The sequence below is a fragment of the Echiichthys vipera genome (genome assembly GCF_963691815.1).
Source record: "Echiichthys vipera genome assembly, chromosome: 1".
Classification (NCBI taxonomy): domain Eukaryota; kingdom Metazoa; phylum Chordata; class Actinopteri; order Perciformes; family Trachinidae; genus Echiichthys; species Echiichthys vipera.
In genome coordinates this window covers 9,108,575-9,133,253 of record NC_139826.1, presented here as the reverse complement: position 1 = coordinate 9,133,253, position 24,679 = coordinate 9,108,575, and the positions used below count along the sequence as shown (strand labels likewise).

Here is a 24,679-nt window from a genome sequence, read left to right as displayed (position 1 = left end):
TGTGTTAGCAATCGGAAAAAATCTTACTTAAGCATTGTATGTGACAGCCTGTGCAACCACTCAGGACGAGGATAAGTGTCATTATATAAACCCTTCCCATTTCAGTCTCACCAATGCTGTTGTGTTGTGTGTTTGCTGATGTGTTTCAGGGCCACCGTACCTTTTAGCTCATCCTGGTTACCTTCATCTTCTTCTTTCAGTAGCAATGTAACGTGATTGGTGGTCTGTACTGGCATACACACATCTGGGCAATGTCCTTTTCAGACTTTGTACCCCGTTACAAGGCCTTTGGGGCTGATCACTATAAAGACAGATGCTGCTTGCTCTCAGGGAGGAGTCCCACAACCATTTTCATTGTATGAAGAGGTGGAGCCACGCTGGATAGAGTAACATCCCCCCCAGTGTAAAGGTTAGTGGCAGCTGGGCTGCAGTCAACACAAGTCCCTGTTTTTTCAAGAAAATCTGAAACTTGGTTCTTCCGGCATTTTTTATTTTAATTATTATTCCCTTTCTTGTTGTAAGTCTTCAAACCTTTTACATACACAGGTGAGTGCAACTTTTACAGTTAAACCAACTTTGAAGGGATAGTTTGAACTTTTGGAGTAGGGTTGTATGAGGACCTTATCAACGGTGGATGTTGATCAGCACGTTTGGAGAATCAGTTGGGGGTCCCAACACAAAAGCTAAGCAATGTACTGTTGTGAATGGGGACAGCCTCAAAACAATTTTAGCTGCCTTAAAAAAAATATCAATATCAGTTTAAATGTACAATAATTCATTTTTCAACAAAAAGACAAATTATGAGTGGAAAAGATCCCTTTAAAGTTTTTCACAAAATGTCCTTTCTCTTTAAAACTGCCACTAAAGACTAGCTATTTTTCTTTTGATTAATCCATCGACTATTTTAACGATTAATAAATGAATCTATTAATCTAAAGGATTAATTGTTCCCAAAAAAATCAAACTGACTATAAGAGAAACACTGACAGGAATGTATTGAAACCTTTTAGATAAAGTGAAAGAATAACCTTTCATCTCAACCGATTTGAATTGTTACACATTTGTATCCATTTGTCAATGCATCATTACATCCTTAGTGTAGGCTACTACTGTATATATTTAGAATATTTTTACAACTTAACCCTGCGTCACACGGCCTTGTATAAGTTTACATGGGTGGAACTGATGGCTATGCTCTCTCAAAGCCTCCATCGACCAAAAAAAGATATAATTTTACCTCACAGAACACAGGTTAGTCTGTGTTATTTTTTTTACTTGGTGTTTTAAATGGTTAGGGACTAACAAAACTAACAAATTAACTAACCAATTGAGGCAAAGGTAGACCACTAACTCTCTTCTGTAAAGTAAAATGACTGTTTTTGTCACAGAAATCTGGCTTCCATGAGAGCATAGATAAGGATTAATTTGCCCCAGAGGAAATTTAAACTGGGCTGTTCCACAACAAGTTAAAATTATGGAAATATTCTAGATATAGTGTTTCTTTGATGGGCCTTTTTAGGAAACTAAAATACATTCCGCCTCATTGCTTAACTTTGTGACAATACTCCTGCCACTTCAAGAAAAACCGAACTATCGCTGTCATATTTTTTTTAAATAAGTGTTCAAGAATCAAGTGTTGACGTTGTTATTTCCCATCTTCACCTTTGCTCTCAGTGTGTTTAACATGTCAGCTGGGGCCTGTATGCTGTCTGAAGAACACTTCCTGTGCCCTATCTGCCTGGATGTGTTCACCACTCCTGTCACCATACCATGTGGACACAACTTCTGCAAGAACTGCATAACTGAAAACTGGAGAATCAATAGAAAACGTCAGTGTCCCATGTGCAAAAAGTTTTTTGACACAAGTACTGAGTTGCATGTCAACACTTTCATATGTGAGGTGGCTGCTCAGTTCAGACAGACGGCTGTAATGAAAGCCTCCAAAGAGGCCAAACCTGGAGAGGTTCCCTGTGACATCTGCACCGGGATCAAACAGAAGGCCATGAAGACTTGCTTGGTGTGTCTGGCCTCGTACTGTGAGACTCACCTGGAGCGACATCAGACCACGTCCGGCCTAAAAAGACATAAGCTGAACGAGCCCCTGGACAACCTAGAAGACAGGGTATGTGCGAAACATGATGAACTCATGGAGCTGTTCTGCAAGACTGACAAAGTGTGCGTCTGTCAGTTTTGTAGTGAGTCAAACCATGTGTCACATGACATTGTCCCTCTGAAGGAAGAATGTGAAGGAAAGAGGGCTGAACTGGGGAAGGCAGAGGTAGAATTTCAGCAGATGATCCAGGAGAGGCAGCTGAAGATACAAGAGTTTAGACAGTCAGCAAAGCTCAGCAAGGAAGCTGCAGACAAAGAGACAGCAGATGGTGTACAGGTCTTCACCACTCTGACACAGTTTGTCGAGACAGGCCTGACTGAGCTCATTGAACAGATCCAAAAGAGACAGACAACCACAGAGAAACAAGCTGGGGACTTCATCCAAGAGCTGGATCAGGAGATCTCCGAGTTGATGGAGAGAAACGCAGAGGTGAAGCAGCTCTCACGCATCGACGATTACCTTCAGCTCATCCAAAGCTTTTCAGCCCTGAATGCCTCTCTACCCACTAAGGACTGGACCAGCGTTAGGCTTCATCAGCCATCGTATCAGGGAGCTGTGGCCAGAGCCGTGGCCCGACTTGCAGAGACGCTCAGCAACCGGATGGAGAAGCTGCGTGAAGCGGAGCTAAAGAGGGTGCAGCATTACGCGGTGGATGTGGCTCTTGATCCTGACACGGCACATCCTAAACTCATCCTCTCTGATAATGGGAAACAAGTCAGTCACAGCGATACGGAGAGGAACCTCCCAGACAACCCAGAGAGATTTTCATATTGTGTCATTGTCTTGGGAAAGCAGAGCTTCTCTTCTGGTCGATTCTACTATGAGGTGGAGGTTAAAGGCAAAACTAAATGGGATTTAGGAGTGGTCAGTGTGTCGGCCAGCAGGAAAGGGGAAATCACATCACACCCGGAGGCTGGTTACTGGACTCTGCAGCTGAGGAAGGGAACTGAGTACGTAGCTCTCGCCGACCCCGATGTCCTCCTCTCTCTGAAATCGCAGCCTCAGAAGGTGGGAGTGTTTGTGGATTATGATGAGGGTCTGGTCTCCTTTTATGACGTTGATGCCGCAGATGTTATTTATTCCTTCATCGGTTGCTCTTTCACCGACAGAATCTACCCATTCTTCAGTCCCTGTTTTAATGATAGGGGTGATAACTCTGCCCCCCTCAGGATCTCTGATGTTCATAAAGGTGGTTGAAGTCCTATCAGATGCACCACCCCCTCATCACCACCCCCATCGGGTTCCAAATTGTGCTCATTTGATTTACTGTCATTTTAAACTGGCGGTTAGCAGTATTGAATATATGTATGGGGATATTGTTGAAATCATACAATTTTCATACATGTTTTGGTCGGTTCGGTCAAGTTTACGTTTGGCAAAAAGTAGACTAGTTTTGAGTGATAATGCAGGGTTCACAGTTTCCTTTCAAATTCAAATGTATGAAGCCATCTATCCATCCGGTTAGCCGTTTATCATATTCATGACCCTAACCCTATGCATTCTAATCTAATCTATTCTAATATAATGTAATGTAATTTATTCTAATGTAATGTAGTGTAATCTATTCTAATTCAATCTGTTCTAATCTAATCTATTCTAATCTAATTTATGGTCATTCATCCAATTATTACATAAATAGACAACAGAAAAACAAGATTATGTCCACATTTTTAAAATTTAAAAATTCAAAACCTAATTGTTTTTTTTTTTTAGGTTATTTGAATAGAAGTAAATTTTAACTTGAATCTTTGTGTAACCTTCAGATTTCAGGGGTTGTTCTATGTTTACTTGCACTCCCACTTCATAATGATCTAACGTTGTCTGGGGCAAAAACATGGAGTTTTTCTAATACTGTACAAATGTGTTTTTCTGGCCTATTCTAAAATGGTGTATTTGAATATTCTTGCATACTGTGGTCCATAAACAGTCTTGAGTTGCATAAACTGGGTCTGACTGTAAAGCTGAGACTCTTAAGGATTCAATGAGCCCAACTGTATTCATGTGTGATGATGTTCCCATAGTAACCAATCCACTGTGGTGGAGGTTTTTTCAAACTTGGGTTCATTGAATTGTATGAAATGAGCTGTTGTGACCTCTAGGATAATCACAGCCTAATGGAACTTTACACCCACACACACTAGAGACCCAGGGCATGCAGAGGATGGATGGCTATAGGGAGGTTTTTGAGTAGTTTACACAATAGAAGTAACCTGACTCCGCCAGCTCACAAGATCAGGATGGTCTCGGGGGGCTACAATAGAGGTGCCTGCCATGAAGTGGTGTTCCTCAAGCTCTGGGTGCATTAATGTGTTTGTTTTTTTTGGTTTATGTACAGTGTTTTTCTGTTTATGCTAGGATTAATTGTTGTAAATAGTGACTTACAGATATACTTATGAAATCTTCTGCATGTTATTCCATGGGAGACACATCAATACAATCATAAATGTGTAAGTAAGACTAACGCATCAACTGTTTTCTCACTCAAACTCAAACACCACAAAACACCACTCCGTGTATTGACAATCCATTCTGCAAATACTATTGTTAAATCTGTTTAATTTACCCAATGATGCACAGTTACTGATTTTGAATTACCTTAATTTGCTACATCTCGCTGCATCTCAAAAGAAAACTGAGATAATAAGGGACCCTGTGTTGTACTGTTCTCTTCCAGTCACAGAGTGGTTTACAGCTCATCCCAGGAAGGTGTCACTTTTACTGCCACATTACTCTCCATTCTTTTAACCCCACAGAGGAATTGTTTTCCTCGAGGAGGTGAAAGGTTTATGCCCACCAGCCGCATGATCTTGGACGATATGAATGCTGGATGTCAGGGCATACCGTATCTGCAGAATGATGATTTTTATCGATGAATACATTGAACCTCGGATAGCCAACAGATGGCGTTCATCTGCCATCGCATTCTGTTGCATCTGCACCAGCAGCACTTTGTCTTCGCAGATTCATTTATTTTTTAAGCATGCGTCTTATTTCTTTTTAATACTGTTTTATTGTACATAAACCCCCTCGAAGGCTGTAAACACCTCTGGGTCTTTGTGGGTTTTTCTAAGGTTTCTCTTAAATCTGATGTTTTTTTTGTGCAAGCTGAACAGGTTTAAGTTGCAAAGTAACATTTAAAATACTAACAACAAAGCAGAAATCTCCACATATCAGTTAACAACAAGGCAAAAGCAAAAACCCCAGGCAAACACTGACATTTCACAAAACAGAGAACACAATGGGTTTTCACCAAGCAAACGAAACAAAGGAGGAATGCTAATGAACAAAGCACTATTCAAATAGACAACAGTTGAAACTGACTTAAGGAACCATGCTGTCACTTTCACATGCAAACCTGTAAACATGGATGGATTAGTGGGCACAGGCCACCGTGGTGTGACTTTTGAAATTACAACGAGGTCAGAGGGGGTTTGAGAATGTTTTCTCAAAAGCCTTAAATTGTTTAGGTTTCAACAATAACATCACTTTTGTGTCATTTCCCCTCCCCTGGACCAGCGCATGGAGCAAAAGTTCTATTACTGGGGAAATATCGCCATCGTTTGGTCTGCCCTTTCATTGTCAGGGGTGTTGTTCTGTGATGCTATCCCCTAAAGAAGTTTAATATAACTGAATTGAATTGTTCTTCCGTTGGCCTAATATTGTTGAATACCACATTTGCTCCGCATTGCTGGGCATCTTTGATTAATAGCCCAGATTATTATGGGGTGGATTCAAATGAAGCAGATTTCATTTCAGATCAGCTAGTCATTCATTCTGGGAACTCTTCTCCAGCAAAGAATAACAAAAATTGCTTTCAAGATTAGTGATGCTGTTTGCACTAGATTCCTACCCATGTAATTTAAAAATAATCATAATAATAATCAGTCTCTTTTTAGGTGGCAGAAGTGAGAAGATATTTTTTTCCTTGGCATCTGCCATGTTTTCTCCAAATGATGTCCAGATTTTATAGCATGCTATTATCAAGTGGCTTGAAAAATAGTGCAACTAGCTGGCGTGAATGGGGAACACAAATCTCCATGGGAATGCTGTAAAAAATGCCAAGGAGAGTACACAGCAAGTTATAGATACCATGGAAAAGCTCAGAAAACCATTATGGCTGTTTATTATGAAAATAACACTGTCTGGCCTAATACAGAATACTACTACTACTACTACTAATAATAATAATAATACATTTTATTTGAGGGCACCTTTCAATCAATAAAGACAGGCAAACAATAGACATTAGAAGGACAGGATAAAAGGAAAGTGCACAGGACCAGTGTAATTGCATTGAGTAGGCCAGTTTGAACAGGTGAGTTTTGAGGTCGGTTTTGAAGGCAGCGATGGTGTCGGATTGTTGATCGTGTGGGGGCAGGGAATTCCTGGCACCCATGGTGCTGAGCTTTGAGGTGGGGATGGTCAGAAGCAGTGGCAAAAACATGCTCTCCTCCGGGTCAAAATGCGTGCTTTAAGTGCCCTCTGGGAGCCAAAACGCTAATTAAGTGCCCTCTTGGGAGGCAAAACACTTGCTAAAGTGCCCTCTAGGAGTCAAATGTGCATGCTAAAGTGCCCTCTAGGAGCCAAAAGGCTAATTAATTGCCCTCTTGGGCGTCAAAAAACGTGCTAAAGTGCCCTCTTGTGGCCTGGAAGTACTATGTGTGCCCTTTTTTCCCTTTTTGCCCCTGCCCTTCTGTGCAAGCCACTAGTCAGAAGGGCAGCTGAGGATGAGCATAGGGGGTGTACTCCTGGAGGAGATCAGACAGATAGGTAGGGGCTAGGTTGCAGAGTGCTTTGAATGGGAGCAGGAGGTTTTTATGGTCTAGTCTAGTATTTTTTATAGTCTAGTATTATAAAGAATCCACACAATACGATGTCATGGTCAACGGGCTTGTTTTCGTCCATACTGTGTCCTTTTTGTCAGACTGTTTTGTGAGCCTGTGTTGGACATCAGGGCCACAGCACGATTTCTGTAAGGTATTTCTCAAACGTTAAGCCTTAAACTTATATTTATCTATGCGACAATAACTATCATAATCTTTGCCTGCCCATATCTAATATTACTGTAAACCTAAAAATCACAAGTGTAGCAACGATAAATAATTAGAAAGGGTTACAGTGCATTTGTGCGTTTGTCGTTGCAATTCTGGCGTAAAATCATATCATGGTCTTTTCTGGCAATTTCATACATCAAATAAGCCATGGAGACAGTTTTTTTCATGTAACAACTATTAACGGAGAAATCGGGGACAGTCGCTTGGATTGCGTTTGCTAATCCACTTGAATGGACTTTAGTATGAGAGGAGCTGGTACGACGACCAGTCAGTAAGTCTTTCTAAACACTCTTTTAATAAACTCTGTTCACTAACTAGCCGTTGGTGCTTAGTTATATGTGTAAGGACCCTTCTCATGCTTCTGCAGAGGTTTGGTGTTATTTTCAGCAGTATTATTGGTTGAAAAAAAAGGCCTTCACCGTAATGCCCCAAGCTAATCAGTGTCCGGGATTTCTCTTTTAATAGTTTATACATGAAAAACACTGTCTTGATGGCTTATTTAATGTATGTAATTGCCAAAAAAAGAACATGGGAGGATTTTACACCATAATTACACTTTAATTTCAAGAAGTTGCAAGACATTAGCTGATTAAGTCACAGTTAGTTATCATTTAACTGCACACGACTGGAGTCCAAAGGCCAGTAAACACCTAATATAGGCAATGGATAAACCTGTGTTGTGGTTGTGAATATTAGTTATTGAAACTGGTAGTCATCACTTTCTGAGAAGAAGGGTCTCTGACGGATGAGTCATTGTCAGCTCGAGACTTGCAGGTCAAAGCCACGGACCACAGGAACATGAATACACCTGAAAAAAGAAAAAGAAAGGCTGTGATTTGTTACAGCAGATCATAAAAGCAAAGTCGATACTTTATCTGAGGATTATGCACAAACTGACCCTGCAGGGAGTTTAGTATAGTGAATATGTAGATCCCAGGGAGGGAGATGTAGGTGGTGCTCGCTAACCCCCAAGGTAAGCCCAGCACACAGCTGAGGCCCAGTACCGTGGCAGAGTCCTTCCACATGTTGATCCCTTTCTCTCTGTTCATCTTCTTCCAGCCGCTGCTGTTTCCAATACCTCCACCACCCGCCCTCAGGCCCCAGAGCTTAAACACCACCAGCCCCAGCATGCAGGAATTACACAGTATCACCAGGCACGGGAAGGCCACGGTAGTGACGTAGCTGAATAAAAGCCTGTGTGAGAAGCGGCTGCTTATCCAGCATCTGCAGGTTATTACAAAAATCATAATCATTAACACGCACAATTACAATCACAGTTTGTATCTGCTAAGAATTCAAACCTCCTCTGTGGTTGAATGATTTACAATCATAACAACCAAACTTGGTGTCTTACATCTGCGCAGTCGAATTGTGCATGATGGCGTCTCGCACTTCCGGACTGTATTTGCCGTAAACACCTGAAATCCCACAAACCACTGCGATCAGTGTTGGAACACCTGCATAAAGACAAGACAGATGCAGAAGTTACTTCAACAGGACATATCTCTTCTCATTTCTAAATTATTGTTTTAGCAGATTCAAAGATTAAAGGTTGAATTTGGAGAATGAGCAGAACACCTCCATCTAGTGTCTCAAGATCATAGACTAAAATTAATTCCAGCAGTCGGGTTGCCAGGTTTGTTGCAGAGTTTGTCAAACCATCCCCTCCGGCAAGTCGCACCAGAAAAACAAGTATTGCAGAGGAGTTTGACTGACAGCAACCGTTATGAAAGTTAGTATACCGATCAAGGTATCAACGTTGCCATTTGGGCGTGCGTTTTAATGCCGTTGAACTCCTTTCTCTCAGTATATGGGGTGAATGCTTGGCCTGTATTGACTCTGGTTTTTGCCTGTCTCCGCTCACTCAGCTGCTGGGACAAATAAGCAGCTGCAGGACTGGCAAACTCCATTTCACCCAGTGCCAGCCTACAGTAGCTGCACCCAACAACAGACAACCCTGGCAACCAGCAATGCCGGCCGCTATTGGCTGGTACAATGTAAACAAACGTGACAGAAAGTCATTGTCAAACCTGTCAAAACATTTTTAAAATATTAATTCAGATGATTTTTTTGAAAAATCAATACTTTAATTCTGTACCCCTCAAAAGGCCCCGTGAGTGAATTATTTAAAAAAAATTATAGCTTTTAATAAAGGTTCTACATATTCAACCTTTAAGTTTCAGATCTAAACCCAAACATTCACAATACAGTTTTTAAATGTTTTGAAACCTCTGTTATTTACATCTGCTGAGGACTTCTTCTTTTCCTCTTATTGCATTGCTACTTTTTCGTGTGTGCTACACTTTGTCCTGTTTGGGTAATGTTTGCTAAAAACAACAGTGTCCAGCTGTTTTAGGAAATTATTATGTCTTCATTAGGAAGTAGTTGGGTGGGGTTGAGAGCTATTGAAAGTATTGCGACAGTTTTGATCATTTGGGATGGGTTGACAAAAAGAAACACATAAGAGGGCTGTAGGTGGAATATGCGCAGCCTTGTCCTTTAAACACATTTAACTGGGATGTGCCTTAAAGCAGTTAAGCAGATCAGTATCATTTACTTTAACAATTGTGACTATTTTATGTAGAAGTTGCCGCTCATAGTGACAAACCCACTGAGATGATTCTTAATGCAGCATTTCCTCTCGGCTCTATAGAGTTTTTTTAGGGTCTCTCAGTTCATTGTTGTGGTTTTACAGCCCACCACTGCTGTTTCAGTTCTCACCACCTCCATCATCAAGGCAGCTGTTTCAATGACTATACTCTACTTGCCAAGCACCAAATGCTAGGCGGGCAAAAGGAAAGACACTAGCAGAATAGTAGAAATTAATATTATCATTTCTTTCAGGTTGACAGAAATGTGACTGTATGCCACTAATTCTAACAAAACTGTATCACAAGTCGGACACTGTTTGTCTGTACACCTTTCGTGTTGCTTTTACTGGGTGAAAGTGCAAGTAGAATTCATTAACACACTGCTAAGAATCTACAAGTGAAGTTTCATATTTATACATGGTAGATAGACTTGTACTTATATAACGCCTTGCTAGTTTTCTGACTTGTCACATTCATCCATTCACACAGATGGCAGTGGACAGCTACATTCCATCTAATCTAATCATTCACATCACAGTTACACACCCATGCACAGCAAGAGGAGCATTTGGGTTTCAGTATCTTACCCAAGGACACTTTGACATGTGGACCGGGGGAGGTGGGGATCAAACCGCTGATCTCTCGAATGGAGGCCGACCCACTCTCACACTAAGCCACAGTCAAATTAGTATATTATTATGATATATGACCTCACCAAGAGAGAAAGCAGTCAGAACGTTTGGAAGACGCTCAGGTAATGGTTTATATTAAAAATGGAAATTAGGAAGACTTTACGTTATGTTTTGGAGCTGTTAGAGCATGTCATTTTATTGTGAAGGACTGAAGTGTGGTCCCGGATGTTTTAACAACATTGATGTTAATGTGGACGACCAGCAGCTCCACGTGTTTACGGCGAGGAGATCAGGGTGTCCGACTAGGGCCGAGAGGACAAACGCTTAATTCACCGGTGATAGCGTTCTTTTGACCACTCTTGTGAAAACAAAAGATAAATTAGGCCGTTAAAACGATATTTGGTTACAAAGATAAGAAGTTAGACTTTAGTCCAACACCAATAAATTAACTCAAAACATTACACCATTATTTGTATTTGCAGGTTAGACAGAAAGTTTGATAGAATTTAGCCAGAAACTGTCCAACTGGTGACACGGTTATGTTAGAATTCTTCTGAATCTGTTGGATGTGTAAAGAAGCAACGGTTTGCTAAAAGGTTTTGCAATATCAACATAAGGTAAAAATATTATGTCAGTTTACAGCTTGTACCTGCTTCTCAAGTAGCCAAAAGAGCTATTGCATGGTGCTATAGCTACACACTTTTGGCTTGCAACTTTTGTACCATAAGTCTCAGACACTGATCTTCACCAAAGTGGATAGAGAACATCTCTGGACCAGGACAGAAACTGTTACTTTGACCGTAGCATCACCTAACCCTAAAGGAAGGAATCTCTATCTGTATGTGTGCATGTATTACTGTCCTTCACATGCCTCAAGAACTGTTCATCCCCTCAACTTCACACTTGGTGGGTGTATAGCCAAGGACCCGAGGGAGCGCAGTGTCAAGTGTGAAGGTGATCGGATGAGGGGTTCAAGCAACGCTTTCGGGGGCCAAGCAATCTGCCTTTCCCGCACGGTCACACACTCCAAAATGGGCGTGCTTCTGGACAATGTTGCAAGCACCAGTCCCAGGAGTCAACTAGTTGGCCCGTTCCAAACAGGCACTGCACAGGTTTCAGTAAATTAAATTACCACGAACCAACTGGCACAAAAAGGATGTACTGAAAGGCCTTTGGGGTCTGGGGCCCTGGTGCCGGTTTTGACCAGATAGTAATCCTGACCTCATGACATTGCATGGTACAACATAAGTAGGCCTAGTTGTCACTGTCGGACCTCTCCACAACACTGTGTCGGTGCTGGAGAAAAGCCTCTCTGTACACGTTAACATTCTAGTATAGGAGAAAAAACATTCAGACTTGTTTGTATTTCTTTAACCCAATCATAATCATCTTGGGCTAAGCCTTGGAACATTAAAACAATAATAAAAATGTGCATATTACAATGAGAAAACATGAACATGGAACTATGTACACTAACCACACAGTTTATCATAAGCATTTACACTAATATTCTCACATTTAAAACTATAATAATTTAAGTTTTTTTTCATCATAAATAGTTCAATTCTATTTGAGCTGAGAGAGAGCTGATTCATACACCTTTAGCATTTGACAGAAACACTGTCTCACCAAACTTCACTCACCCCATCCCACCAGGCTGAGTTTGAGCAGGTATCTCCTGATATAGATGTTAAAGACTCGGACTAGGAGAAGATAGAGATGGAATCCTTCCAGAGCTGTCCAGGTGAAGGTGGCAAGCAGAGACCAGTGTAAAAAGAGACCCAGGCCCCGGCAAACCCAGCCCTCCTCCGTCTCATTCAGCTGCCACACCCAGAAGCTGCACAGCAGGAAGCTGAGGTGGAGGCAGAGCAGCGCTCCTGTTAGCTGCAAATGCACACCAACAGCCTTCTCTGGACGCCGCCGTCTGAAAGGAAAACAGTATATTATCATCATTTTTGTATTGCCTATCCACTCTGCCACTGTTGCTCAGTGGGAGAGTGGATCGACCTCCACTCGAGAGATCGGTGGTTTGATCCCCACCTCCCCCGGTCCACATGTCGAAGTGTCCTTGGGCAAGACACTGAACCCCGAATTGCTCCCCGTGCTGCGCATGGGTGTTTAAGTGTGGTGTGAATGGTAAGATTAGATGGTATGTAGATGTCAACTGCAAACAGTGTGAATGTCTGTGTGAATGGGTGAATGTGACAACAAGTACAACCTGTACAACCTGATATATTCTTGGACTGCTTTTCTACAGTCGACCTTAACAAATTAACCGCTACTATTTCAGCATCAAAACCTTCTACTTGTCTCCTAGACTCTATTCCAACTAGGTTACTTAAAGAAGTGTTACCTTTAATTAGCACTCCTGTATTAGATATGATTAACATGTCTTTATCAGCAGGTCATGTACCACAGTCTTTTAAAGTAGCTGTAATTAAACCTCTTCTTAAAAAGCCCAGTCTTGATCCTGAGGTACTAGCCAACTATAGACCTATATCTAACCTTCCTTTTCTCTCTAAGATCCTTGAGAAATTAGTTGCCAATCAGTTGTGTGACTTTTTACATAATAATGAGATATTTGAGGATTTCAAGGCAGGATTTAGAGCAAATCATAGCACTGAGACAGCACTGGTGAAAATTACTAACAACCTTCTAATAGCTTTAGACAAAGGACTCGTCTCTGTACTTGTTTTACTAGATCTTAGTGCTGCCTGACACTATTGACCATCACATCCTGCTACAGAGACTAGAGCATCTGATCGGCATTAAAGGAACCGCACTGAGCTGGTTTAAGTCATATTTTTCAGATAGATCTCAGTTTGTACATGTTAATGACAAATCCTCCATACACACTTAAGTTAGTCACGGAGTCCCACAGGGCTCTGTCCTTGGACCGATTCTTTTCACCTTATATATGCTCCCCTTAGGAAATATTATAAGGAAGCACTCCATAAATTTTCATTGTTATGCTGATGATACACAATTATATTTGTCGATCAAACCAGAAGAAACCCATCAGTTAGATAAACTTCAAATGTGCGTTAAGGAAATAAAAAGCTGGATGACCTGCAATTTTCTGATGTTAAACTCAGACAAAACTGAAGTTATTGTACTTGGCCCCGAAGGCCTCCGAAACTCAATAGCTAAAGACATTGTTACTCTGGATGATGTTGTGTTGTCCTCCAGCACCACAGTAAGGAATCTGGGTGTTATTTTTGATCAGGATATGTCCTTCGATTCTCACATAAAACTAACAACAAGGACTGCATATTTTCACCTGCGTAATATTGCAAAAATTAGGAACATTGTGTCTCAGAAAGATGCAGAAAAACTAGTCCATGCATTTGTTACTTCTAGGCTGGACTACTGCAACTCCTTATTATCAGGCTGCTCCAATAAGTCTGTTAAGAGTCTCCAGTTGGTCCAAAATGCTGCAGCCTGTGTACTAACTAAAACAAATAGAAGAAAACATATTTCTCCTGTATTAGCTTCTCTGCACTGGCTACCTGTAAAATCTAGAATAGAATTTAAAATCCTTTCCTTACGTACAAAGCTCTTATTGGTCAGGCTCCGTCGTATCTTAAAGAGCTCATAGTACCGCATCACCCAATTATATCTCTGCGCTCTGAGAATGCAGGGCTACTCGTCGTTCCTAGAGTCTCCAAAAGTAGAAGTGGAGGCAGAGCCTTCAGCTACCAAGCTCCTCTCCTGTGGAACAAACTCCCAAATGTTATTCGGGAGGCAGACACTGTCCCCTTATTTAAGAGTAAACTTAAAACTTTCCTTTTTGATAAAGCTTACAGCTAGGGCTTACGATGAGACTTTATTCTGCTTAATTATGCTGCTATAGGCCTAGTCTGCCGGGGGATAATACTTTTCCTGATACTTGAGCTTCTCTCCTCTCTGTCTGTACCATTCATGTCTCATCAATGCATGTTACTAACTCAGCTTCTTCCCCGGAGCTGTTTGTGCTTTGTCGTCTCGCAGGTCTCTGCTGATCGTGGTGGTGCCTGCTGCCATGGTCCTACATGACGCTTCCTGCTGCTATTATCACTGTTACTCATATATACTATCACTAGTTTAATAAACTATAAAATTTGTAGCTGTATCGTAGGTGCTATTGCCACTACTCATCATTGATCATGTTTGCCACCATAATTATTATCATTTTCATATTCTGTCACCTTAGCTGTGCTTGTTTCTACTATTCTGTTGTATTAACTGTCTTAACATATACGTTATATTCACATTACTATAAATATTATTATAGTTACTGTTAGGCTTTGCTTGCATCTCTGGAAGTGTGTCTGTCTCTCTCTGTCCATCTGTGTGTCTTTTCTCTCTTTCTCTCTCCTTTTCTTCCTCCCCAACCGGTCAAGACAGATGGCCGTCCTCTACAGAGCTGGGTCTGTCTGACGTTCCTGCCTGTTATAGGGAAGGTTTTCGTTGCCACCGTACTCTACAGAGGAATTGTTCGGTCTATGTAAATCATAAATAAGTCATTGAGTGTGGTCTTTACCTACTCTGTAAAGTGTCCTAAGATAACCTTTGTTATGATTCGACACTATAAATAAAATTGAATTGAATTGAATTGAATTGACAAACACTGTGAAAGCGCCTTGAGTAGTCAGAAGATTAGAAAGGCGAAAGTCCATTTACCATTTACCATATTTAGCAGATACAGTATTATATCTGTAATCTGACTCCGCCAGATCAGTTGATTCGCATAATTCGCATTTGCTCTGCATATCCATCTGGAAATTCTCGGTTGGAGATCTTTTGGGAAGAGACGAAATTAACGGTTGCTTTTTGGATGAATCATCTGTCTATAACCACCTATGTTAGTGATAGACAGGCCACATCAACCAGTCAGGTCAACGAAGCGTATGGCGTACTAACAGCTAACAGCGCATCAAGGCAAAGTAAACAACATGTCGGTAAAGGATATCTCCTGTATGTGTAACTTGAATTACGGATAAAAGGCCCAATTACAGGTGCTAGGTCCATATTCCAACAGAAGGATCCAAGAGAAAACAGCGAGCGGCTGCTCAATAGCTACGCTCATCTCATCCACGGAAGCAACCTTTGTTTACACTGAACAGTCGCTTCTCGTTGCGTCACACTTCGAGGCGCCTCAAAACCAAAGCTGATTGGTTTGGTCACTTAGGCAACCTCCAAATTTTCTCTGCTGCAAGTTACCAGACTGATCTGTGAGTAAAATACAATGGAGCTCGCGAGATCAGGACAGTCTCACGAGGCTAGTATATCTGGACATTTCTGACTTGGTATATTCACCTGAACATTGTCCTATGAGCCCAGTGGACTCCCACTTATGTCACCCCAACAATTGTGGTGTAACCTTGTATTAACACTTTATGTTCAATCTGTGCTGCTGACTGGTTTCAGGGCCAAACTGACCGTTGTCAAGATTCTGCTTTCTTTCATTTTGCTGGTATATTACTTTAAAGGTAGGGGTATGCTCAAGACGAACTACAGTCATTTGTGTTGCATGAAGAGATGAATGAAGAGAGACACTTTTGTCTTTCCAGTCATTGGTTGGCTTTTTTTCAAGATTATTTTTTGGGCAGTTTTTTCAAGCCTTTATTATATAGGACATACAGGAAATGGGGTGAGAGAGAGGGGGGGGGGGGGGGGGGGGCAAACCCACAGCCGCTGCCTCGAGGACCTTCAGCCTCTTTAAATGGGGCGACTGCTCTAACCACTGTGCCACCAGCCGCCCCATTGGTTGGCATTTTTGTACAGACAAAAAGTGACAGAGATAGTTGTGTTAATGAATAAAGAGAGCTTGAAAGAGAGCTCTAATTTTTAGGTTGTTGGTTTCAGAAAGTTCTAGAGATTTTCAGATGCATGCTGTATCTACGTGGGAGGCATCTTCTTGCTATACTTTGATTTGTGTACTATTCCTGTTCATGTGTCTTCTCGTAGATACTACAAACCTCACACTCTTTTACAACAGTACTGTAATATATCCACCTTTATATATCCCACCTGCTTCACACATACCCAACACCTTGTCACAGGGGGCCTGTGGAACTGCCAGTACATCATCTCTGGCTATGCTACCCAGCAACGCCTTGACTTCCTTGCTCTCATTGAGACTTCTGTTATTTCATCTTTTGAACCTGCATCCTGACATAGAGATTAGATCAACCACAGACAATGATAAACCTTAGCAAACCATGACATCCATCTTTGCAGAGATCGGAACTGAACTTGCACACTTTAAATTAGCCTACTTGAAACACATTCGCAGTCGGGGCCAGGAATGGCTGCACACTGCCCCTGCCTCTGACGTGACAAGCAAACACAGAGCTGGCTGAGCTGTAATAGTGGCAGCTAGCACAGCTAACCATGAGATAACAACAGCAATAGTGCTCCCAATGGCTGATTAATTCTGCACTGCACACTACACGGGTGGAGCTTTCATGGGATATCAATGCTCATACAGCTGATCACAAAGGTAGTGAGGGTGGATGAACGGGAAATGATAACCTGTGTTTCCAACGCCTCAATAAGGAAAGTAGCTACTGGTTGTCCTAAAATCACTAGAAGTCGCTAAATAACGTCATCATGGTGTCCTATGTTCCCCGGTCACATACAAAGGCGGGGAACATAGGTACGCTCCCGGCACTAACAGAGCTGACGGCTATAGTGCAAAGCATTAGTTAACGCCATGGTTAGATTCCCTATACTCAAGTTACTGCACTTCAGGCTGCATCCATGGAATGAAATGGTATACAGTTCCTGTCTATGCAACGGAATATCTGAATCTACGTTCACATTGACTTCCCACTGGAATCAATACACTCAGGACCTTACGAGGCAGGGCCATGCAGTAGCACACGTGACACAGGTTCAAGAAATGACCCCCTCGCTTCCAATCCATACTCCCTGCTCACACTAACCAGGTGACTTGGCTTCCGCGGGGAAGCGGTGCTGATCAACTGTAACTTTAACTTTAGCTGGCGTTATTAGCTGGTTATCTCCATATGAGCAATGATCTTAAACAGCATTGTAGTGCAGGGCCGCAGTGAGTCGCTGTCAATCAGCCAGTCAGTACGGCATGAACAAGAAGGGAGGGCCCAATACATCTTTTGAACTTTAATTTTGCACACCCTACGACAATTTGTACATTTCATGCATGCAAATGTTAAAGGGGTATACATATTTAATTTGAACTCTTAAGTTAGCACTTGTGTTTTATGATGTTAAATTTAAAACAATAATAACACATACCCAACGTTAATGTATTAAAGTACTGTCATCTCTGTTTGAAGTGCAAAAACACTCACTGTAGACATATGTAGATGATCAAGCTGATGATTGAGAAGAGGATGGACAGTGCTGATCCAATGTAGGTGATGTAGCTCAGGTTCACAGCATTACTTTCATCCACTGATAATACAGGGTTCTGAAACAGGAAAAAATACTTGTAGTTTAAGACCAGAAGTCTCTGGAAAACTCTTCAGTAAATATTGTGATTCAGTTGTGTCTTATAAATACCATCCTATGCCTCGATAAAGTACATTTCCTATACTAATTGTTTAGCTACAAAGAGATAATGTGTGGTAACACAAAAGAACTGAGATCAGTTTTCTTGCTAACATTTGTGGCTCACATTCAGATATATTTATATCTGTTATTTTCTGTTGTTGAATGGACGTTTATTTCATTTACCACAAGCACAGCAAAGAAGCTCAGGTGGTTGCAGCTGCAAATAAATTCAGTTCCAGTGTCACTGATATCACAACCGTCTGTGCTCCAATGACCTAAAACACACACATGCAGAAATCTGAGTTCATCTTTTTATTTAAAGTTGTACTCCATAAGATTTGAGATATCTTGTTTCTAGCAGCCACTGTGGCAGTAAGATGTAACTGCAGGCGAGCCTGTTCTATCAGAGCCCTCCATCTTGTCACGTTCATGGTCACTATGTGTGTGATCAACTTTTTTTTTTTCTCTTTTGTCAACTTTTGAATTGAAACACAGTCATCTCTCTACTTCCACAATGTCCCCTATATGTTACCCTTTTAAATCCACACACACACACACACACATATGTTCCTATTACACTTCTGTCCTTACTATAAGCCTGACTCAAGTTGGAAGTTCCCGATTTCCAAAACAGATGGTTTAGGAACACACTGTGTTAATGTTAGCTTTGTTTTGCTAATTAAGTAGCCGCACTTGCACTCTGACTTGAATACAGCCTATACTATCTATGACACATACACTAGATACTAATCTAAAGCACCGGGAGGATTTGGTCCGTGAGGGTGGATGTTTTACAATCTATGAGCATGGTACTGTGTTGAATATCAGTTTAAATAAAGATCATAAATGCTGCCTGCACTTGACTACCGTAGCCGGTGTGTTTCCACTGGACTGACACAGGAGTGCCACTACGTGACTCGCCAAGCCGGTGTAATCTAAAAAAATCCTGTTCCCGTTACAAAAAAAAGGCTCCTGGTCCCGGAAAATAATTTCAACATTGACTCCCACTCCCGTGTATCTAGCAGCGTGTGCTGTTAGCCTAGCTCCCGGGTGGTGGAGCTAATGTGGCTAATTCAGTAAACATCACCCAGACAGATGTATCTCCCTCCCCCCAACATCACATCAATGCTCTTTTTGGTCAGAGGAAATGAGTAGGAGTCAAATTCTGACAAGATGGTGACTCCCAGAGGCGAATATGACTGGATCAAGTTGAGAGAATGGGCCCCGACGGAGAGGCTACGTCCTTTTTTTTTCTGTCTATGGCTGGCAGACCAACCGCTGTCAGCACCGTCACCAACATGGTGTCTTATTTACATCTATCCTGCGAATGTCGCCACAGACACGGATATTGTAATACTCAGCAAAAAGGCAAGTAGAAGTGCTTTCATTAGTGGATCATATGATCAATCCCCATTGTTGTAACTCACTCTTTGATAGCTAGGTACTTAACAGACAATTAAATGGATGAAAATCTTATTAAGTACAACTATAAGAGAAAATAAACACTCTTAGATTGCATGTATAGCCTACCTGTTCCATCATCCAGCTTTGATTCCTCCCAAAACACACACGTTCCTTTTCCCACCTGAAACATACAAAAGTGTGTTCGACGTAAGAGGAAAGCAGATTGATTCTCCAGAGATATACCTTCACAGCTGGTTGAGTCCTTTTACCTGTTTGTTGTGTTTGAAGGTTAACATGATGGGCTGTGAAAGGTTCTGGACAGGATTGTGCCCTGCTCTCACTGCCAGTACTAACCCCCCCATAACAGTGCCTTGCATGTGGACAGGCTGGTCTGGTAGTAGTCTCCTGAGTCCTTTTCTTGGAGGAGGACTCAGCTGCAATGACAGATAGAAGTGGCAGTGGGGACAAGTGGCATTAGAGGAGAACCCCACCTTCATTAAGAATTTCATAAAGTTATAAAGTTCACTTCATATTTAAGAACATGCTTTTCTCTCCTACAACCAAAATTATATCCATCGAGACAAGTGTTTTAGCTCCGTATAGGAAAGAATAACCATCAATATTAACATTCCTGAAAATACAGATCACGTACAGTAACTATTTGCTAGTTCTATGTGCTCTATAGACAATAATGGGAGACAGATTTTGTTTGTTTTCTATGTTATACCCAAATTAGTTTTTTTCTATTGCAGTGGTGTCAGTTGTGAAGCAAAATGTTCCAATATACTCAGAACATTCCCCGGAGTGCCCCCCGGAGTGCTCCCCATTGTGATTTATACTGGAATAATAATGACCTTGAAAAAGGTGCTGTTGATCACAGCGGCCACCAGCAGAACTTCCTCCTCGGACCCTGCTCTGCTTCTCTGGAGGGCTGAGGATGGGATGTGAACCCTGTGTTCAGAAGTGGGACTCACTTCAGCCTAAAAGCCATTAAGTTCACACAAAACGGAAATGAGGATTTATTTACGGTAATTAACCTGTTGATGATGATGTTAAGTGCTCATTTTTATTCAAAAAAAAAAAATTCAGTGGAAACTGTGATGTAACAAACTTATGTATGTCTTTGATGATGACAACTGACACATTTTTTCTCCTGTTTGGTTTATTTGTTAGTGGATTTCATACAAAACTTGAGATTGTTGGAGGTCAGACAAGTGCTGGGAGCCAGTTAACAAAAAAATATGACCTCACCTCCTGAGACCAGCTCTTCATCACGCGAATGAAGTTCACTCCCCGGCTTCCTCTGCCTCTCAGTCTACAGCTTCCAATTCTGTCCTCATAACACCTACCAACACATATTTCAGCAATCAGAACAGTTCCATAAACTTGAATAAGTGCTCATTTTAAGTGAACAAACAAAACAACTAAAGACCCCTTAACACATGCACCGCAACCCTGAACTTAGACATTACTCAGGCTGGAGGAGCCGTATGTAGAAGGGCAAATGTCTGAATCAGTTAGACCAGACATTAAACATGCTTTACCCTTCCAGCTGTTTTGTAGAAAGTCTGTGAAATGTCTGACTGAGACCATATGTGAATACAGCAGCTCATTATCTGGCGATTTCACAGCAAGCCGGTGGCTTGTGCTAAGCCGGAAGAAAACAAACAAACAAACAAATGTGAAAAAGAAGGATCATTTACAGTAAGATGCCAACTAAAATGTCTAACTGCAGAGACAACCAGATTCGGGAACTTCTGCTAGTTAGGAAAAGATGCCTAAAGGCACGTTGCTGCCATCCTCAGTCCATAGTTACATCCATTATATTATATCCATAGGAACAGTCTGGTTTCCCCCAAGGACTGCAACTGCTTTGGTGAGCCTGTGAGCCCCTGGATGTTTCACAGAGAACTTTGATGACGCTTATCGCAATCTCAACACTGATTGGCTATCGCGCCACAGCCTCAGGCAATGTCGCTTGAAAAGTTAAAATTTTTCAACTTCACTTACATACATCAAATAAGCCATCGATGCAGTTGTTTTAGTGTATGAACTATAAACGGAGAAATCTGTGAGAGTCGCTAACAGCTGGACGTGGCTAACACTGATTAGCTTGAGGCATTACGGTGAAGGCACTAAAACTGCTCAAGATAACACCAAACCTCTGCAGTAGCATGATAAGAGTCCTTACACATAAAACTAAGCACCAACAACGTAGTTAGCAAACGTAGAGTTTTTTAAAAGACCTACCAACTGGCCCCAGTACCAGCTTCTTGTGGTAAAGTCCATTCAAGTTGATTACCAAATGCAATCCAAAAGGAAGGAGCCGATTGATGATTTATTCCAGCAAAACACGTAAACTTCGTGACTTTGGTAAACAACTTGAATGGAATTCAATATGAGAGGAGCTGGAACAGGGGCCAGTAGGTAAGTCTTTAAAAACACACTTTTAATAGAATCTGGGTTCACAAACTTATTTTGAGCAGTTTTAGTGGTTAAAAAAGCCGTCTTCCCTTCCCCAAGCTAATCAGTGTTAGCCAGGTCCGGCTGTCAGCGACTTTCCAGGATATCTCTTTTGTAGCAGCAGAATGCATTTATATCTGGTCATTAAGTGAGGGCCAATGGTAGCCACCCATGGTAGGCGGAACGGAGTATAAATAGGGCAGCTTCTCCGGTCCGGAAGTTTTGGCTCTCGGCAGGTAGGATTGCATGCTGCTCGTCCTTACCACGTAGCCAGGTGTTGACTCTTTTGTTCTTAAAGAACATGTATGTTTTGCTGCAGAGCGGCTGAGCTGACGTGCCCCGCTTGGTGTGCGCTGGTCCCGTTATGCTGCGGTGATAAGTGTCCTCTCTGTCTGCATGGTCTTAGTCGATACATGTTTAAGCTAACGTTAGCATGGTTGCAGGTAAATGCTGGTAGCCGCATGTGTCTCTCCCTCTCTCACTGCCCTGTGTGTATTCGATCCGGCCAACAGGTACGTTGTAGTTTTACTGCGGCACTTGGAACCGGTATGGTAGGCTCGTTTTAATAATGCTTTGTGATCTTTTTTTAGATGAGATACGGCCATTGGGCCAAACGATCCATGTGATATAAGAGAAGTCACAATCAGCTGACCGCTGCTGCTTTGTTTTGTCTCCATCTTTGTCGCTGCTTCGCCGCTGCTTTGCCGCTGCTTTGCCGCTGCTTTGCCGCTGCCTCGCCGCTGCCTCGCCGCTGCCTCGCCGCTGCCTCGCCGCTGCCTTGCCGGCTGTTCGTGGCCAGGTTACTGTTAGCTTTTGTGCCTTCATGGATGTGTTTAGTTTTGTATTGAACCCTTAACTTGTTTTTTTGTTAATTATACCGGGCAATATATATTCTGTTTGGTTTAAATCATAATTCGCCCAGTGTCCATTTTTATACTAGTTTTGTTTCACTGACTATTCTTTTGTTTGTTTTCTTTGCAGAGGCCGATGGTGGTGGTGGTGCTGGTGACGGGGGTGGTGGTGTCCTTTCCTTCCCTGTGTGCTGTGCTTCCCTGGGTTCTTTTCGTTATCCACCAAGTGTGTGTGTGAGTGTTGTTGTCACGTCCCCGGGTGACTTATATTTTGTTTAGACCCCTTCCCTCACTAGTTTCCCCCACACCAGCGAGCCTCAGGCTGAATTGATTTTATAAACTTGTATGTATTGTTTTAACATTTAATAATAAAACTGTATTTGATTGTGAACCACGTCTCATGCCTAATGAGTGACCTTACTTGCGTGTCCTACGATCAATTGACGGAGCTAAATCTTTGGGTGAAAGTCCCATGGTGGCGTTGTTGCAGTCCTACCCGTTGAACACAGGCAATTTGGCGTTACTGTGTCTTGTGTCCTCCCTCCGCTCGCCACACTTGATGAACGAAAAAAAACTGTCTTGATGGTTTATTTGATGTATATAATAGCCAAAAACCATGGGATGACACTTTAACTAGTGCAGAGAAATGTAGCTCACTAGTAAGCTACTAAGCTGAATCCATGTTTACTGGTTAACATGTGAGCTTTTGCAGCTCACTAGTTAACTTGTGTGACTTTTAGAGTTTCTAATTCGGTCCACAGGATCACAAGTGCTTTACCTAGCTTACTAGTTTGGACCATGGTGCTACTAGTAGGCTGCCCGGTGTCACTGGTTGAACAAATGTTCCACTAGTTGCTGGATATGGAATTAATACTCAACAGCTTGCTAGACATCCCAGCACAAATGAGACAGCCGGGAACAACCCCAGTTATCTGTTAGTGTAAGAGAATTCAAAAAGAGATCCAAGTCTACAGTATCAGCTCAGTACGAATGAGTATGAGTTACCTGGTCCAGGGTATATCACTTTGTTGACACTCGTGGAGGACATTTTCACAGAAGTCTGTCAGAGTGGCAGAGAAAGCAAGAAAGCAAAGGAGTTAAACACAGTACAATACACAGTACAAGGATATAAGATATGAAAAAGCTTAGAAGGGACATGCAGGCAGACTTTGATCAACACTTACTTAGGGAAACTGTGGGTTTTAGTGTTGCACAACTGGTTGGGTAAGAGTCCCTACCGCCGGGTAGCAGAGCACCATGAGTGACTTTATTTTTCTCTCGGTTTGGAAATTCGCGACCTTAATATATTAACAGTTAAAATGGTACTCACTTTATAAGCACAATAACCAGAAAATACACAATAGACATGTGCAAAACTCACCACCAGCTTGGGTTGGAGAAAACCCCACAAGTATCACTAGATAAAGAGTAATCCACATCGTGTCTCACTGCTCCTGAAACGCCTGTGTGATGTGACAGTTCTACGCACAGGGGTGTTTGCGTGATGAATGAGCAGGGAGTTTCACATCTGCATTCGTCACATGGTAGTGGCGGGGCGGGGGAGGACTCCTCATATGAGCAAGAAGTCAAGTATTTTAAGGAAATCTCACTGATATGCTCACGAAAGAGTAGAATGTCACACTGTTGTGTATAGACCTTATCCATTTCTCAGAAACAGTCTTGGTCCTTGGTAACTTCCTGTCAGCTAATGTCATTCACATACACTGCAACAGGAAATAAACTAGGACTGTTTTGGGACATTTAAAAAGGTCTATAGATTACTAGAACTGAATTATCACTGAGAGAAGCAAAAGAAACTATCCACCATTTACAAAGAAAAGAGCCCAGAGAAAAGAGGAAGTTTCTAAATGTTATAGTTTTCCAATATACGCAAGAACAAAGAAATAGTCAAGTCACAATGGTCTGCAAGTACTGACACTTACAGTCTGTTGGGGAAGTGAAACTCACACAGCATACACATCATGGAGGGCTGAGAACCAGACGAGTGCCACCGTGGCATTACAAAGCAAGCCACAACAAAAGAGGACCATAC

General features: G+C 41.9%; 2 protein-coding genes across 2 annotated transcripts; one reads left to right on the top strand and one right to left on the bottom strand.

The window, feature by feature from the left end:
• Nucleotides 1-1,684: 1,684 nt before the first annotated feature.
• On the top strand, nt 1,685-3,310 carry LOC310948221 (nuclear factor 7, ovary-like; the record flags this gene model as incomplete). Its single annotated transcript, XM_083915267.1, has 1 exon — nt 1,685-3,310. The coding sequence occupies one exon, from the start codon at nt 1,685-1,687 to the stop codon at nt 3,308-3,310; it is 1,626 nt and encodes a 541-aa protein (XP_083771393.1).
• Nucleotides 3,311-7,599: 4,289 nt separating this feature from the next.
• On the bottom strand, nt 7,600-24,081 carry adgrg3 (adhesion G protein-coupled receptor G3). Its single transcript, XM_083921481.1, has 13 exons — nt 24,008-24,081; nt 23,811-23,924; nt 23,632-23,686; nt 20,564-20,657; nt 20,167-20,292; nt 19,582-19,746; nt 19,439-19,493; nt 18,092-18,183; nt 17,707-17,825; nt 12,034-12,314; nt 8,522-8,624; nt 8,066-8,391; nt 7,600-7,975 (listed from the first exon to the last, which is right to left on the bottom strand). The coding sequence occupies exons 1-13, from the start codon at nt 24,063-24,065 to the stop codon at nt 7,860-7,862; spliced, it is 1,704 nt and encodes a 567-aa protein (XP_083777607.1). The 5' UTR covers nt 24,066-24,081; the 3' UTR covers nt 7,600-7,859.
• Nucleotides 24,082-24,679: the final 598 nt, after the last annotated feature.

What these genes read in the sequence shown, in the direction of transcription:
- adgrg3 (XM_083921481.1), bottom strand. Translation starts at nt 24,065, where the DNA reads ATGTGGATTACTCTTTATCTAGTGATACTTGTGGGGTTTTCTCCAACC. An exon ending in TGAAGAGCTGGTCTCAGGAG is followed by an intron (nt 20,293 to 20,563) that starts GTGAGGTCATAT and finishes AATGGCTTTTAG; the next exon opens with GCTGAAGTGAGTCCCACTTC. An exon ending in TCAACAGCACCTTTTTCAAG is followed by an intron (nt 19,747 to 20,166) that starts GTCATTATTATT and finishes CTGTCATTGCAG; the next exon opens with CTGAGTCCTCCTCCAAGAAA.